General features: G+C 44.4%; 1 protein-coding gene across 2 annotated transcripts; it reads right to left on the bottom strand.

Annotated features, from left to right (window-relative positions):
• Positions 1 to 490: 490 nt before the first annotated feature.
• LOC111857425 (ubiquitin carboxyl-terminal hydrolase 10-like) lies at positions 491 to 15,955 on the bottom strand. Of its 2 annotated transcripts, XM_023838280.2 has the most exons (15): positions 15,679 to 15,954; positions 12,146 to 12,214; positions 11,592 to 11,637; positions 11,157 to 11,213; positions 9,053 to 10,099; positions 7,940 to 8,031; positions 7,349 to 7,458; positions 7,074 to 7,132; positions 6,882 to 6,985; positions 6,655 to 6,754; positions 6,320 to 6,500; positions 5,787 to 5,952; positions 5,464 to 5,608; positions 5,144 to 5,209; positions 491 to 2,082 (listed from the first exon to the last, which is right to left on the bottom strand). In XM_023838280.2, the coding sequence occupies exons 1-15, from the start codon at positions 15,697 to 15,699 to the stop codon at positions 1,895 to 1,897; spliced, it is 2,451 nt and encodes an 816-aa protein (XP_023694048.2). In that variant the 5' UTR covers positions 15,700 to 15,954; the 3' UTR covers positions 491 to 1,894. The 2 variants fall into 2 exon arrangements, with proteins under 2 accessions (XP_023694048.2, XP_023694049.2); XM_023838281.2 differs by lacking the exon at positions 11,157 to 11,213 and having other exon boundaries at positions 15,679 to 15,955.
• Between the last annotated feature and the right edge of the window lie 1,730 nt (positions 15,956 to 17,685).

The raw sequence follows: 17,685 nt of genomic DNA, 5'->3' as shown, positions 1-17,685 counted from the left end.
CGGACTGGGGATCACAGGTGTATTAATAAGCTTCTGCTTTCCATTGTGAATGAATTTCACCATTTTGATGACTGAAGTATATAATTTTAATTAGTAATGTATTAATAGAAAGCTTGCCTTTAACTGAGAGCTTAGATTTGTTACTTTATACATAATGTATATTTTCCAGCCTCTTGCCTTGTCACGTTACCCTACATTATAAATTCTTAACAGGCATGATCTAGTTTGATGCCCAACTGAACACAATGCGTATCCGTGTATGCACGTCCAATCAGGTGAATTTAGAAACACCTCGACATAAAACCGAAAAAAACCAGGAACATAAACAATTAGTAAACAGCTTACAGGCAGTCGGTTAGTGATGCACTTTCTCTTACCCCAGAACCACAGTGCAGATACAGTCAACTCACCGCATTTCCATTCGAACGCTAAGAGTTAAGTACAAAGTCTTGGAATAAGGTGCATCAAATACGGTCAGCCAAAGGGGTGGTAATTTATACAACTTTATTTCCAGTTCTGCCGCCCTGTGGGAAAATTATACCACTTTGGATCCAAGAACAATGTCAGAAAAATATATATGTATATATATATATTCATAGTCAAAAATTAACACACAAGTGTCAAACAAATTTTAACTAAAGTCCAATTTAACCAAATGACTAAAGCAAGATTGTGGATAATCCCACTTGTATCGTTTAGTGTGCAATTACCACAGGGCGTCTAAGGTCTCCAGAGGGGAAGTCAGGTACGTCCCCGCCCCCTTCAGCTAAACGACTACTCAAAGCAGACCCAGTCCTCGAACCTGCCGCGTCCGCTTTGCGGAGTACACGCCCGCAGTGTGGAGGACTGAGAAAGGAGGGGGGGCGGGGGGAGGGGGGTGTCAGGTCGACACTGTGGGGGAGGGGGTTAAGTCTCTTAAATTCCTGGAAGCGACTGAAGGAAAATCTTCCAAAACGGCACAGTAAGTTGACGAGATGGCGCAGGAGAAATGCTGTAGTCAACCAAAGGTAGACATCTGTAAAGAGTACTTGCCAGTCTTCGTTGGATTTCTCCAGCATGTACGCAGGAAAAAAACATCGAAAAATATCATCATCATGTACACTCCCCAGTAAGCAGTATAAAGTGACCATCACACAATTGCTTATTTATCACTTTAAAATGGATCTGCACATCGATATGTTCCCAATTCCTCCCCCCACCCCCAAATTTTACGTGCATATCTTTATTCAAACCCTAAAGCAAGTTAGTTTAAAATTCTTTATTTTGACTCTACACCCAGAAACCGCCAGGGATCTTCTCAAAAGTAGTCGTTTTTTCGGGCCCTCGTCATTCGAATGGCTCAAACATTACTTAGGTTTAGAAGCGCCGGGAAGGTGAGCAGAGACAAATCAGGAGGGAGTGAGAATGGGAAGCCTCCCGACACGGGACTCAAACCAAAAAACACGTTTCCATTTGCTGGTGCCGAGGCCCCTGCGGAAAAAAGTTAAAAGCTGCATATTCAGACCGACCTACTAGAAGGCAAAAGAGTCCTTGGAAAAACAAGGTAGACAAAAAGGCCCAAGTTCTTCCCAGTAACCGGAACAGAAGCATGGCTCAGCCTAACCGGGAACAGGGCTCTGGTGAAGCTGCCATCCAGAGGAGGCCGGCGTTTTAGAAAATGAGATTCGATTTTAAGATCCGAAGAGATTCGAAGTCAACCCCCAGCATCGCTCTGGCTGCCCTTCTTCCAACAACCTACATTAAATCAAACAGCGCCACACACAGCGAAGAGAGCATCTGCAGCTTTTCCCGGAAGAGTCTCATTTTTCTCGCCAAGACAGATCAGAAAGCTGGTTTACTAGGAAAACGTGGAGTGGAGGAGGAAGAGGTGGAGGAGGAGGCTGAGGGCGCGGCTCTACAGTAGGTCGAGACGACGGTAGTAGAGCAGGTAAGCGGTGCGCTCTGCAGCCTGCTTCACCACCTGCTGCTGGCTGATCACCTTGACCAGCTGGTCGTCGATGCGCAGCCAGCCGCTCAGGCCGATGTGGAAGACATCCGCTGTGTAATGTCCACCCGTGGCGCTGTTCCCGTGGTGATAAACAACTGCATGGGGAGAAAACAGGGAAGACCCACCAGGGGGTGAACGCCAATCCACAGACAGCATGTCAGGACATAGCACTTCTGTTACTCTACACTTAACCTGCACAAATGTTTTTCACTTCCCATATATGTGAACAACTGAATCGTTTTTCCAGAAGGCTAACTTTAATGGTATGAGACGGAAACTAGAAACTGTAAACTGGACGGAGTTAAATAGCAAAACAGTTGAAGAGGCATGGGAATTTTTTAAAAGCACATTGCTGCAAGTGCAAGAGGACTTCATACCTGTTTCCAGCAAATATAAATATAGAAATTGACAACCAAGGTGGTTTACTAAGGAAATTAAGAATAAAGTCAGGAGGAAAAGGGCTCTGTTCCACAACTGGAAAATAACTAATTATTTCAAAATTAAGCAGGAGTATCTAAGTCTACAGGTAGAGTTAAAAAATAACAGTCTGTCCAAGAGGGATGTAGAAAGAAAAATTGCATTGGAGGCTAAGGATGACAATAAAAGTTTCTTCCAAAATTAACTCCAAAAGAACTCTAAAAGCTGAAATCACTAATTTGCAGCATAGTAAGGGCCTTATAATTGAAAATGAAATTGATATAGTAAATGAGTTTAATGATTATTTTTCACGGGTGTTCACAGTAGAGAACACAAGTAACTTACCACCAATTAGTATGAATACAGCATAGCCTATGACCAATATATGTATAACTGAGGCTGACGTGGTACTAAGCCTAGCTAAACTCAAAATAAATCACAGGGCCCTGATGGCATCTTACCTATAGTTTTAAAAGAGATGAGGGATATTATTTGCCAACCTTTAACTTTAATATTCCAGAAATCGTTATCTGCGGGTGTGGTACCTTCAGATTGGAAGCATGCTAATATAACGCCCATAATCAAAAAAGGGGATAGAAGTAATCCAGCAAACTATAGGCCAATCAGTTTAACTAGCATCACTGGTTAATGTTACATTTATATAATTCCTGATCTTAGAGGAATGTCTTATGAGGAGAGGTTAGCTGAGCTGAATCTGTTTAGCCTTGAGCAAAGGAGACTAAGGGGGGACATGATCCAGGTCTATAAGATTCTAACGGGTCTGGATGCTGTTCAGCCAAATGGCTATGCACTTTACACCGCGTGTAGTTAGAGTATGGAATAGTCTTCCTGCTAGTGTAGCGGAAGCTAAAACCTTTAAATCAGAGCTAGATAAGATTTTAGCAAATCTGAGCTATTAGTTAAGTTCTCCCCAAACGAGCTTGATGGGCTGAATGGCCCCCTCTCGTTTGTAAATTTCTTATGTTCTTATGTCATTCAAGGTTCCAGAGAGAAGGCTGCGATTTCATTGAACATTGGAAGATGTCCCCATAGGCTCAGGCACCTTCAGAGCCAATAGGACCACCGATCCTCAAACAGCAGACAGGCCTGAGGGAGCCCCTACCAGAACGTCTGGCCATGCTGGGCACAATCACGCCTTAAAAAGCCCACTTTCCTGAGGTTACATGTTACTGAGCCCTCTGCTACAGGGACCACAGATAATCAATCGGGGGAGGGGGGGGGGGGAGGCTCATCAAGTTTGAAAGTAGGGCTGCAACTAACGACTATTTTGATAGTCGACTAGTCATCGACTACTAAAACGATTAGTCGACTAATCGGATTATAAATTGCATAATTATAAAATGGCTCCTATTTAGCTACCAGCTTTTACATTTAGCATGAGGTTATTGTTTGACATCAATGCCGCAAAACAACACATGTAAAATGGGAAAGAGCTGTCGTGCGATTGATTGTGCAAATAGATTTAACACGAAATGGGAGGTTTCTTTTTAGAGATTGCCAAAAACTAAATAAGTAAGCATAGGATGTGGATTGGTCACACATGGCTGATACCCGATCCATCAAATAGGTCTGGATCGGCACCGATCCGAATTTCTGATACAATATTTGTTATAATCAGGGCCGCATATAACTGGTACGCAAGTACGCATTCACCTTTTATAAGCGATACGTGCGGCAATCTTTTGCTGTGACAGTGCAAATACGTATTTTATGTGCATTTGTGCTGATATGACAAGAAATTATCATGCATTTTAACCTGTATATGGTAATTCGTACTTCATTTGCGGTATAGGGGTTAAAATGCATGGTAATTTCTTGTCATATCAGCTATTTATATAGCCTATGTTTACAAATAAAAACTCATTTTAAAGCAGGCTGAAAGATCCCAAGATCCTGACCCAAAATACGGGAAATTTAGAGCAGCTTCCCATTGCCATTCCTCTGTTAACAGCAAGAAAACTGACTTAAACTGCTGTTATTTATTTTTAAGGGAGCATAAGCTCTCGCAGCACTTGCGACATCGGAGCCACTGTCCTGAATCTTGAGCTTCAGAGTTTTGGCTTCTTTATTTAAGCAATGGGTTTTCTACACTGTTTTCTGACCTTTATTAGCTAAATTTTTAGCGAATGAGACACTTCATGACACACCACCGACTTCCAAACAGAAATACGTTCTATTCTGATCTTTTTGAAAATGTAAAATATACTACTACTAGCCTATTATTATACCCTATTATTATTGTTGTTATAATTATTTATTATTATTATTATTATTATTATTATTATTATTATTATTTATTATTATTAGATACGCCAGACAAGAAGTCCGTGCTATTCACCCTTTTGTAGATCTCGTCTTTGTTTTCGGACATTAAAAGCCTTTGAGTCTTTAGAGCGTTTAATATGCGACGATGCCTGATTTGTGGCCACCATTCTTCTACCTGTTGCTGAATGCTATTGCGCAAGAGCGAATCTCACCTGTGTGGTGTATTGGTGCAGTCTATTGGAAAGCGGTAGTATTGCACAAGTATAAAGGAAGGACAACTCTGTTTAAAAATGCGTCTGGCGACAATTATCGACAATCATATTCGTCGGTGACTATTTTTATTGTCGATTTTTGTCGACAATGTCGAATAATCGTTGCACCCCTATTTGAAAGCATTACAAAAACTAAAGAGATGACCAAAGCAAAGTCACCAGACAAAAAAAACCCACAAACCTGCAAAGAGCCTGTAGGTTCTTTGGCCTTTGAAAATTTTACTTCGCACTCCAGGTGAGAGAAGATCTGAAAGTAGTAAAAGTGTGAGGACTACAGGAATCCTTACTCAGAGAATCCAGGCTCAGGTTTCAAAACAGAAACAAACAAATCAAAAACTTAACACTACTACTTCTTTAACAAGGAGTAAAATAAACAAAGGCTTTAGCTCAGTTCTACAAAGACGTAAAGGGGAATTAATAATATATACTAGTCAGCAGTATCGGACTTTAAAATAAAGAAGCACAACTTACAGGCTGAAGATGCTGACGGCCTGCTCATACCTTTGCTGATCTCAAGGTCGACAGGGTAATCGACGTTCTTCACCAGCTTCTGGCAGCCTCCCGTCTTCTCAAAGACAAACCTCTTCAGGTGGAGAACCAACACGGGAGGGAGCTCCTCCAGGGTCACTCTCCGGCTGACTTCAATCTGTAAAGCAAGACCAAACCCTGAAAAGGAAATCCACTGGTCCCTGCAGGAGTGAGGCCCGTTAAGGCCGGAGGGTGTGGACCAAACTGATTGGGAAGGACAGCATCACACAGGACTGGCAGACTTTGGTGAGAGAAGAGTCTATTATAGTCCATAGAGGAGCCATCACCATCCATACCTCCTGCTTGGTCCTCGTGGTGTAACCCTGGACAGACTCCCGGGCCACCAGGTTCTCTAGTGCCTCCTGCACAGTGTGGATCTTCTCAGACTGTATGTCCAGCTGCAGGGTGAAAAATGGCTGCAGCGTGGCCGATTCCCTGGAGCTCTGCTGGTACACCACTGACCTGCAGGGTGGGCACACAAACATCTTTTCAGTGCCAGTTCCCTATCTTACAAGCTGTGCCTTCTCTCCATGACGCATACAGACCCCAGCTGAACTTACTTTCGCCTCTAATTACGAAAGTGGTCGGTGCGCCCAAAACTAATCAACTACAACCCAATTAAACTGCCTCCCCTGTAATTAGAACTGGCCTTTTTCCCACTCCAAAAGACCAAGTTGGCATAATTGTGTCCCTTAGAGTCAAAAGCTTCTCTTGTTAGAACACCACAGTTCATTTGATCTGTATGTTCTTGACCGTTCTTTTCCTCACTGTGCCATCTCTGCTTTTTCATTACGTATGCACAAAGCCAGCAGTGCCCAGAAACTCCCACCTGATGTGGCCCCCAAAAATGTCCGTGATGGGGGTGCGGACAAAGTCGGCCTGCCGAGTTACAGAAGTCTTGTTGCGGGGGCCGACTTGCTCCCATTCGTCATCGCTGCTTTCCACATCCTTTTCTGCTGTCTCCTCATTGGCTCTTGAGTGGGACTCTGGGCCGTTCAAGGTGGAAACCTCTGCTCACACAGGTGAGACTTTCATTAAATACAGGCCTTATGATTCATACTAACTCAGAAAATGTAAAGAGGAATAGGCACAGCCATATGTTGGAGTGACAAGATGTGCCAAGTCAAGGAATGTGTTCAGAAAGAAAACATCTGTAATGCTGACCTTCTTCTGGCGGAGACAGGAGTTTCTTTACAGCTAACATCTCCTCATGCAAGCCATTAAGGATGTAGCCCAGGTACTCTTCTGCATCCTCTTGTCGACCCTGAGGATCAACAAGCAGGGCATTCATGAACAACAAAGCAACATAGCTTAAAAATCACAGGAAGCCATCACCGAGGAACTGTACTGCCAGCTAGTAAACACCCACAAAACTGACGCATGGGACTTACCTTTTCAGAGAGGCTGGACTTAATGACAGTGAGGAGTCTGTAAATGTAGTTGGGTTCAAAGGGAACTCCTGGCCGAATGTCTTTCATGATTTTGTCTCCAGCAGCTACGTGAACAGAGCAGCGAGAAGTATAATGGTCAGCGCTGCACGATGCAGTGAAGACCTGATGAAGGAAGACTCATATTGTGCTCACCTTGCTGTTTAGCCCTGGACGGCACAGGCATATTGCTGAACTCATTTACTAGTCGAACACTGCAAAGAGACAGACAGTGAGTGACAATCACCTTTTTGAAGCAACACTGAGCATGCATCCTTTACCCTGTCTTAAAACACTATTTTACTGTAGCACTGCTTCAGACCCGAGACTGAACTCATTCAAGCTAACACCCTCAATAAAACCCATGTGCAATTGTTCCCTGGTCATGTGGGGCTGACTAGAAGCTGCACGAGTTGGGCCAGAACACTTACAAGCTGTTGATCATGGGCGTGGATGAGGAGGACCGCTGAGTCTCATTCGGCACAGGAAGTGACTTCATCAGATGGTACATGGGGGGGCAAGCAACCAGGGCCTGCAGGGTCTTTGGGGAAGGAGTCAAGGAAAATGCCAGCACAACCAGGAAGCAAAGAAGCTGGACATTGTAGGAAACATCTGCCAATGTTTACAGAAACCACTTCTTTTTCCAAGGCTAATTTTATCTTCAGTCAGTTAACGACACTATAAAGAGAGAAAAATAATAACTTCAATTGTTCTCATCAAGGGTGCTAATGAGTAACACCCAGAGTAACTGCCAGATTTTTTGGGCAGTTTTGTTAGAGCTGTTGGCATCAGACCCAATGCTGGCCTGACTACTCACATGGCGCACATGTCGCAGACGGCACGCTCAGTGACTACCCATAGAGGCAGAGGATGCAGAATAATCGAGCATCACGCTATAACTGCCAGCACTGCAAGAGTGTATGCTCACAATCATACTCACTGGACAGCAAAAGAAAGAGGAAAACAATGTTTCAGGAATGGGAGGTATCCAAGGACAGATGACGCATGAACAGAAAGGATACAGCATTGATATAGCACCAGTTTCCCTTGTTGATCAGTCCTCTTGGTTGCAATGACACCGGTTTGTGTATCAACTTCACATTTTCAATCAATTCTATGGGATACAAAATACATCTTACTACTTGGAATGAAGAAAGCATAAGAATCACTGGATTGGTGGCAAGGGAAAGACTCACCAAAATGGATACAGCTGCAAAGCCAAACCATGCCGGCATTGACATCATATTTACAATGAATACGACAATCAGCTGCGGTCAGGCCCACTTACATTCAAAGAGCCTTAAAACAACCACTGCCTTAGTAATAATAATAATAATTGATACTTTATTGATCCCCGTGGGGAAATTTTTATGTCTCCCTCAACTTGCTCTTTCTAGAATAAGTTGTTCGTGAAGGGCAGCCACCTGTTGGGGTGCCCAGGGAGCTGGGGGTTAAGGGCTTTGCTCAAAGACCCGCAGATGTGCTGAGGCTGGGTTTAAACTGGCGACCTTCTGATTACAGGTACACAGGCTTAGCCCATTGAGCCACATGCTAGTCATTAAGAACTTCTAGGAAATTATGAACACAAAAGTGACTAAGACCGTGGTGTTCAGCTTTGGGACAAACAACCTGTTGTTGAGTGAAAAAAGTACTAATTACGTGTAAAAATTCATATTTGCCTTTTGCTGAGTAGGCAAACCACACAGCAGAAAAACACCACACACACAACAGGTATCCAAAGGAAAAAAAAACAGTAGCTACAGGCTCCACAGCAAAGCAGTGCTATCAGAAAGGTAAAGGGTCAGCCTATAACTCAAGACTTAGTGCCACCTAGTGTTGCAAAGTGTTAACTCCAAGAGCACAGAGTCAATGCCCGACAGCCACATCCAAAGTTCTCCCACTGAAACCAAACCTGTACTCTATGCCAGGGTTTCCCAACTCAGTCTGCAGGGACACCCCTCCCAGAAAAAAATGCAAACAGTCTGGCAGGGGGTTGGAAAGGAGCAAAAACATGAGCTGTCTGTGTGTCCCCAAGGACAAGGTTGGAAAACAAGGCTCTATGCTGATGCATTCTGTTCAGTTAATTTAAAAGAACCATTAAGTTCTATAAATCAGAACCCCAGCTGATACATCACCTGCAAGCCTGGGGGCCAGGGGGTCCTCAGACACATGGACAGGACCCTCGTCCACCTCGTTGACCTGTTCCGACGCCAGGGCAGGGACCTGGGCAGCAGGGACTGGGGACGGGACGTTCTTCACCTGCACAAATGCCTGCGGCCCACCGGGCAGGGGTTTAGAGTTGTGAAAGAGGCTGGCCCAGGATTTGGGCGGGTTGGCAGCAGAAGCACTAGTAGGGGGGGCCGGAGACACAGCAGGGACGGACAGCGATGTCTGTAGTGCCCCCGGCCGCACCTCCCCATTCGGGCTCCCACAGTCTTCGGCATGCCTGTCCAACGTCCCGTCGACTGTGCTGTTAGCCTCATCAGTAGCACCAGGAGGGAGAGGGGAGGAGGGACCTGGGCTCTCCCTCTCACTGCCCAGCAGTTCAGGGCTCTCAAGGGTTGGGGGGCCCGACTGCCGCTCAATTGTCCTGGGGGCCGCAGCCAGCTGGTGGCTGTGAGAACACGAGGCAGAGGCCACAACGTCGTGGTCCGGCGACGGGGCCGCGCCGTCCGTGGGGTCCGAGGATGATTCATCCGGACTTTCACTAGTCCGGCTGTGAGCCCCAGAGGAAGCTTCTGCGCCCCCAGGGTAGCACTCCGTGCTCAGGCCCGCCTCCATCACCATGTCCTCTGGCTGGTGGTCAGGACTGACAGGTGTGTGCCCGTTCACCAGCACTGCCCCGGTGGCCTTGGCCGCACCACTGGGCCCCTCCATGTAGCTGTAGTATCCGGGTGGTCGCTTCTTCTTCTTCTTGCGTTCCCGCTGCGCCAGGCTGCCCAACGGCTGGTTGTCATCCGGGGACTGGAGCAGGGGGTCCGAGCCGTCCGCCAAATTGAAATCAGAGGCGTCAGCCCCCTGCAGGGTCGGCAGGGCATTCTGAGCCGGCTGGCAGCCTAGGATGAACTCGGGAGCCTGGGGGTTGAGAGTGCTGGAGACCTTGCAGGCCGGATCACCCATCCTGATACCCTCGGCATCCATCACCTCGTCCACGCCAAACTTGATGTGGTCACAGCCACCACCTGTGCAGGAGAAGCCAAGAGCAGTCATGGCCAAGGACCCTAACCAGAGGCCCGAGTGAACCTTTCCAGGGAGTCAGTTACCCAGAGAGGTTACAAAAACCTGCCTTTCAGTACTGCCTTATTCTGCTTAATTCTATGCATATTCCTTTGCTTGTTATTCACTATATCAGGGGTCTCCAACTCCAGTCCTGGAGAGCTACTATCCAGTAAGTTTTCTGTCCCACTTGGCTTCTGATGAGCCACACCTGTTCCTGGTATTTACCTGAGAACAGGTGAGGCTCATCAGAAGCCAGGTAGGATAGAAAACCTACTGGACGGTAGCTCTCCAGGACCGGAGTTGAAGACCCCTGCACTATATAATGCAGCTTCTCTGCATTATAGAGACATCACTGTGGTTATTTTAAGTTTAGCATTATACCCAGAACAGCCACCATCTGTACGGTAGCCTAAACAATAAGTCAGGTTATACAAATATTCAACCCTCCGCCGTAACTAATCACATTACAGGGCATTCGGGGTTTACAACTGATGCCGCCTGACACACATTTACATAACAACATATCTGAATGAAGCATAGAATATAAGCATTTACAGGCAAAATTAAGGCATTGCAAGATACAAAGATGCAGTTAGTTATTAAAGGTCAGTGTATACCATGTGACGAAGACCCAAACCCATTGCCGAAGGACCCACTTAAAATGTTAGACTGCCCATCGCCAATTTTAGCTAATACTAAAAATCAATTCTCCTGGAGAGGTGAGTCAAGCATCTTTTCTTTTTTTAAATGTAAGGCTGAGCTGAGCATTACTTAGTAGTAATCAACACCTGCCGGATTGAAGCTGACCAGCGAAGCACAGGTCATTCTGTTAGGAAGGAGAGGTGCAGACAAGTAACTGGACCTTTTAAAATACATATACCAGCTCTAAAGACATCTAAGCATGCAAAGCCTCACAGATCCCACAGGCGAGAACCAGAGAACAGATTAGGAAAACACCAGCTGCAGAACGCGAGGCTGAGCTTCGCGGCAAGCAGGCATTGCATCGGACAGCCGACTCACCACAAACCTGCCGTCTCATTGACTCCGTAATGACTGGCACTGGAGTACAGTAACTTCCTGAATACATACATGGCACACATGGACATATTCAGCAGGAATACAGAGAATACAGTACCAATAACAGTATTTTTAAAGACTGATTTTTGTTGGATCTCAGTTCTAAAACACCACTGATTTGAGCAGAGACAGTTATGCAGTGATATTATGGTACATTACACAGCTAAAGGACAGATTCCTGCATCACATATAGTTCCTTAGTTTGAGAGTGTCTGATGGTTGCAGCTTCAGTCCCACATTAACCAGACTAACTGCAGCCACAATGACAGCAGCCCGAGCGTGAAGCATGACCATCATGGTGAAATCACGAGTACAAAGGGCACAGAGAAATGGGCATCTGTGCACTGCACTCTGAAAGAAGGCGGCATGCGGTCATACCTGTGGGCTTTGTGACGCAGGATACCTTGTCGGAGAATGGGGGAAGCTGTAAAAAAAAAAAAAGGGGGGGGGGGGCAAAAAAACATTAACCACGGCACCGAGAGGACCATTTCTGAGAATGAATATCCAAAATGGACAACTAACACTACACAACTCCATGCCATTAATGCCGACATGTTTAAGCCTCGGGAATCTGCAGCACACTGCTGCACTTTACACAGCCTGGAATACAAGCGACTCCTTAGCTATTCAGCTGGAGGTCCTTTACTGCCCATCTCTTTCAGAAATATAAGAACACCCAGAGCTCTCCCAGGCACTCGACGAGCAGATGACCACAACTTTAAGCACTGTTTTGGAAGCTGTAAGCTCCCTCTAAGTTAGTGTTTTGCACAGTGTGAGTTACAGTGAAAGTGGAGACAGATCTTATACACCCTAACGTTTGCATGCAGGTTTCCTTTATTATTAAAGGAGTTTTTCCATTAATATTTTAGAAAGGCACTGGCACACAAAAATAAGATGCGAACAAAGGTAGCAATTTTTTTTTTCATTTTTACCTGAACATAACACCGGGGAGTCTTGAAGAACTGATTGACTTCGTCGGGACTGAACTCCCCGAAGATGTACTGAAGAACAGATAGGACAAACAAATCAGAACTTACCATAACATTAAAAACTAGGATGTATTCAGTTTTTATTTCTTTAAAAACTCATAAGTATAAGACCGTTCCTGACTGTTACGCCCGGCACAGTGGGGGGTGGGGGGGTGGGGGGGTTTGGAATGCTGCCACAAAAATTTTCAACTCGTCACCATGACAAAGCAGAGAAGAGAAAGCCTTCTGAAACCGGTGTCTGGCTTATCAGAGGCCAGCAGCTCCAGCCTGCAATGCACTGGCAGACAAAGGCGGGCTGCCCTACAGGGTGACAACACTGCTTCAGGCGAAGTGTCAAGTCACAGACATGCAGCACAACTGTGGTCACTACAGGCAGCTCACGTGCTTCTGGAACATGCTCACATATGGACTCATTATAGTCGGGTTGTAAAACCACTACGGAGGAGTGTCATTCACAGTTCACCTGAAAGACACTCGCCCCATGTAACGCAAGACTTTATTATGCCTTAAGGAGCAATTTCCTTTGAACTTTGTATTTATGCCACACCAATATAACCCCAATACAAGAGGAACACTAACTGGAATCACCAATTAACAAGCAATTTTTAAGCACCTATTTTGGATTTCCATAACATTGAAACTGAAAGAGGTTTCTACATTGCAAACTTATCAAAGACAAACGAAAAATAGTCCTAAATTCAATGACAATCAATAACACCTGCTAATTACTAAAAATTATTTTAAGCTACCACCATCACACTTTGACAAGAACATGTAAAGTATGTGCGGACCTAAAGATAAAAACTCATACTGCATACAGCTACACAAAGCATGATCTGTGTACATTTTGTCATAAAAAAAAAGAAAAAAAGGAAAGCTATTTACAGAAAAAAAATCTTCATTAGCCTTACATAAATCGAGGCCCCAGGGCAGAATGCTGCCACAAAGGAACCCATCATGACAACACTGATCAAACATTTACTAGAGTTCCACTTGAACTAACCAAAGTGCACATTACACAGAGCAAAGCCAACGGCGTTTCCAGAGCAGACAAGTTTTATCGACACAGTGTGAAATTAACGACAAAATATCGAAGAGCAATAAGCTGCTGAAATCAGTGGCATCCTTCAGCAAAACCTGGAGATCCAGGCATATTCAAAAGATAATTCTACTTTTCAACTGTGTGACACTGACTGCAACTAAACAAGAACACGAATTAGAATAGTCAAATATAAATTAAAACTAAAATGACACTACTGGCAAAAACAAACTTTCTGCAGGATGAATAAAGAAGTTGAGGAGTTTCCACAGCAGCGGACATCTCAAAGCAAGGTTCGATCTACCCTGTTCTGCATCGGCCACCCATGGTGAAGAAGCCCAGATGATGCAGGTTGGCCTGCTTTCCCATATGGAGGATCAAACATTTGGGTTCCTCTCCTGCTCATCCATCAACAGCAATATCTACTGTCAGTTGGGCAACTATGGGCTGGAGGATAACTGCCCAAAAGCATAGACCTCTGAGCATTGTTTGTATCCCTAGATGAACCCAGGGGCTGGTAAACAGCCAGCTGACAGCCCATTCTAAGGAAGCCCTTCAAATTGCACTCTGTCTACACATCCGCTTGTTGAAATCCTAGAAAAACTGGGGTCACTGCACAGAGCACAGCAGGTAGCCCATATCTTAAACTGGAATTTAAACACCAACCAGGGGCCATTTGGTCACACATAAAGCACAGACAAGAAATAAATCAAAGAGCTAAATTATTCCCCCCCACAGCAAAACTCACAGGGAGGACAGGAAAAGCCTGGGCAGCAATATGAAGGTCACGTACCAGTGGCAGCATGACACATATCCTGCCACCCCCGAAGACAATCACAGCAGATATCAAAACCCCTGTTCTTATGACCACCATGCCAAAACCCTCCTGTCCACTAACCTGGCCACACCCCCTACTCATATAACACTCAACCACCTATAATAAACATCTCCATGGTAACCAATTATAAACACTGGGCCTTCGATGACTCCAGACACTTACGTCGACAATCATGAATGAGCACCCCACTGTGCCACGTGGCTCTCGTTTTTAGTCACATGCGGTACCAATCACTTACATAACCGGCACTTGGCATTTTCACCACTCAGCCTTCTTCCATTTTCATGCAAGTAAATAAAAACACAAACTCTGGAAAATGCTGCTCAAGTTCTTGTTTTCTCGGTCCAGCAGCATGATGTCTCGGTGCAAGACATAAAGTCACCGTTGTCGCATTCCACATGCAAACAATTTAATGCAGCAAGAGAGCGGCATCACACTAGCCATTCTACCTCAGGTCCATTTGTTATATCTATTTAAAAGTGCTGCAATTTTAAATGATTTGCAGCTTATAAAAGCAAATGTTTAAGAACTAGTCTCCATTAAGGAGAGAGTTTCATTCATGTTTTAAAATTTTTAATAGACTTTTAGCAAGTACATACTATAAGAGAATATTGAACTAAACTTAATAGCAATCTTGAAGACAGGGTTCTACATTGTAAATTTATGAATATTTACCTGCAAACTTGCAACTTCTAATTTTTGTGTTATGTAATACATAACGTAAAGAGGCATTTTAATCACCTAAAACTTTTCTCTAAAATGATTTTCTATCACAGAAATAAAATGCACAAACCATCAAATTAAACATGAAAGGGTCGGGTGTAATTAACTGGAATGTCCATAAGTTTTAATGTTAAGACGTTAAACATCCATGATGTGGTCAGAGAAGACCAATTCCATTATCTTGTTGACTTGCTGCTATTTCAACGCATTTAAGATTAAAGACGAAATCGCCGGGCTGGTTTCGAGCATGCGGAACACACGTTAGTCCCTTTCTTCGGGGGCCTTTAAATGTGCTTAGTTCGGTGCGGCACGCAGAGAAAGAGGGTGGGCACCTGCGCCGCTAATAACCACTTTTAACCAGACGGTTTTCCTTCTAAATGCCAGTTATGCAGCAGGATATCAGTCACTCTGAACAGGCAGCTAAGCACCAAAGCCCTGCGAACGGGACGGTCAGGCCTGGAGAACCGGCAGTCCCAAAACGCCGAAATTTCAATTCATTAAACTAATCGACGGACAAAATAGCTCCGATGACATCTTTAATGTATGGTCTGTAATTAAACAGCAGCATCGAGTAAATTGGATTTAAGGGTGCCACGAAGGAGCTCGCAGGGATTATGAATGGGCCGGGCTGCCGGGCCTACTGCCTCACGCTGGCTCGACACAGGAGTAAAGACCGACTCCGTCATTCGGGATAAATTGCCCCTCACTTGACGCGAACTTACTCATTACATCTGCACGTACACGTGAGCCTACCGTCTATACACAACAAGTTAAATACTTTGGAAAACGGACGTCGCATTTTTGTCGCTGTCCAAGCCATGCAATGCACTGAGCCCGCGAGTACGGAGTGAAGGAGAGTTTCGGATAGCTAGCTACCTGGATACTGTGGGAAGCCATGCTTCTGGGGAGTTTTCTTTTTCGCCAAGCCTAAAAAATAAAACGTTCCCTCCGGGGAAAACTTAGAAAATGTATACGAATTACTACTACGGATGTATTCCCTAAAGTGTCATCTTGCTAGCTTTCCCAGCGCTCATATAATACTATAATTCTTCAGGTTGCGTTCTTCTACACCTGCAAATCATGCTGCTTTCCCCGCCGTGGCCGCCATCTTTGTCTGGCGTACGTAACGCTGCTCAATGAGCGCGTGCGTGTGATTGCGCGTGCAGTCACGTGCTGGAGGTAGTCACCCAACTGGTTTAGCGGTTTTGAAGTCGGAGATGCTTGCGCTAGGCTCAAGTTAAATGTTTCCTTTGCTGGTCAATTAGACCTAGATTGACTTTCTTTCATTTACATAAATAACTTTCATTCAAGTCGTCTTCATAAAGAATAATGCGGCGAGGTAGAAAGTACCGCATTGCTTCGGGGAGAGCCTATTTATTTTGATTACAATTGCACAATTCGATCTTTTTGGACGAATATTTTAAGTGAACGAGTTGAACTTTCGCCACCCACTGGTGTAATGATATACAGAACAGTGAACAGGTGTAATGAAACCTAACACATTCATTGCAAATATATACTCTTTAAAAATTATATAAATATCTAATAAATATAGTTTGTTGTATGCCACTGCAGTTATACCAAAACAAATTCCTCATAAGTGCGAACTCACCTGGCTGATAAATCTCATTCATTCATAAAGTATTTAATAAATAAATAGCAAAACACTCCATGACCCTGCATTAGACAAGCAGGTATAGAATATGGATGGATGGAAAAACAAAACATTAACGGAGACCACCCCACCGGACAGGAAGATATCTCTGGGGGACCACCATACTCAGGGTTGCCAATGCATCTGGCGTGACGCTCACACAAGGAATATTATGGCAAATCTACATTATTCCAATATAAGCCTAACAGATGCATCAAAAGCACTACAGATATTTGGTAATAAAACTGTTACATGCATATAAATGCATGACTGCATAAATGCAGACTTATCTCGGAATGAAAATATCACGCCAGCCAGCTGACCAAACCTAGCAGCCCTGCCTACTCATGGAGTGAAAAATATCCAAAGCTTGTGAGTTGGAAGTGAACAAATCACAGAAAGATTCTGAACAAATGTTGTAGATGAAAGAACTCGAACAAAATAATTCACAGAATAGCCAGCTGTTATGAAAAGTCATTCTCTTCAAGTAGGAGAGGAATGAAAGATGATTTTATGCAGCTAATTAAATTCCAGGACTGGACTGAGATTAAAATTCAATTCTGGACTTTGGGGTCTCCATGACCCCACATTAATTTTGCCGTGTGTGGGGTGGGTGGTCAGCCTACATACCCATTGGCCTACTGGAAAAATACCCTGTATGCCAGATGGCTAGTCCAGCCCTGTACATATCAGTTTCCGTGTGGTTTGTCTGTGCATGGCACAGGCAAGAACTCACTTAATGACATAATAAATTGGTTTGAAGCCATTTCACAGGATGTTTCCCATTTATCAAAGGTGAATACAACAGGTTTACTACAAACCACAGTATTCTGTTGCAGTAATAAACCAAAAAAAAAAAAAGTTGGCTCAATCTGAAAAGGTCTACTGAAGTGATTCCATACATACAGTATACCTTTAAGTGTCAGATCGCAGCCCCATTAACCGTGAACCTTATGGTGCCTTATGGTATCTTCCCACACCTGCTCCAGACGCTCATTTATTTCTTCCACTAGTCTGGATCCTACTTCTGTCATCAGATTGGCAAGGCAGGGTTCCATATCGAGATTGGAAACCATGGTGGGGCAGACACACAGCTCATGGGTATGGATTTGCCACTGTAACGCTGAACAACATAAACACTGCACAACATCAAGTTTCGAATCAAAAACATTAGAGAAATGATGAATTTTGTAATGTCCTTCTTTGGGAACAGCCTTAAGCAGGGGTGG

This window comes from Paramormyrops kingsleyae, chromosome 13 (assembly GCF_048594095.1).
Source record: "Paramormyrops kingsleyae isolate MSU_618 chromosome 13, PKINGS_0.4, whole genome shotgun sequence".
In the NCBI taxonomy this organism is placed as follows: domain Eukaryota; kingdom Metazoa; phylum Chordata; class Actinopteri; order Osteoglossiformes; family Mormyridae; genus Paramormyrops; species Paramormyrops kingsleyae.
Note: the sequence above shows the minus strand (reverse complement) of the source record. Positions and strands in the feature narration are given on the sequence as shown.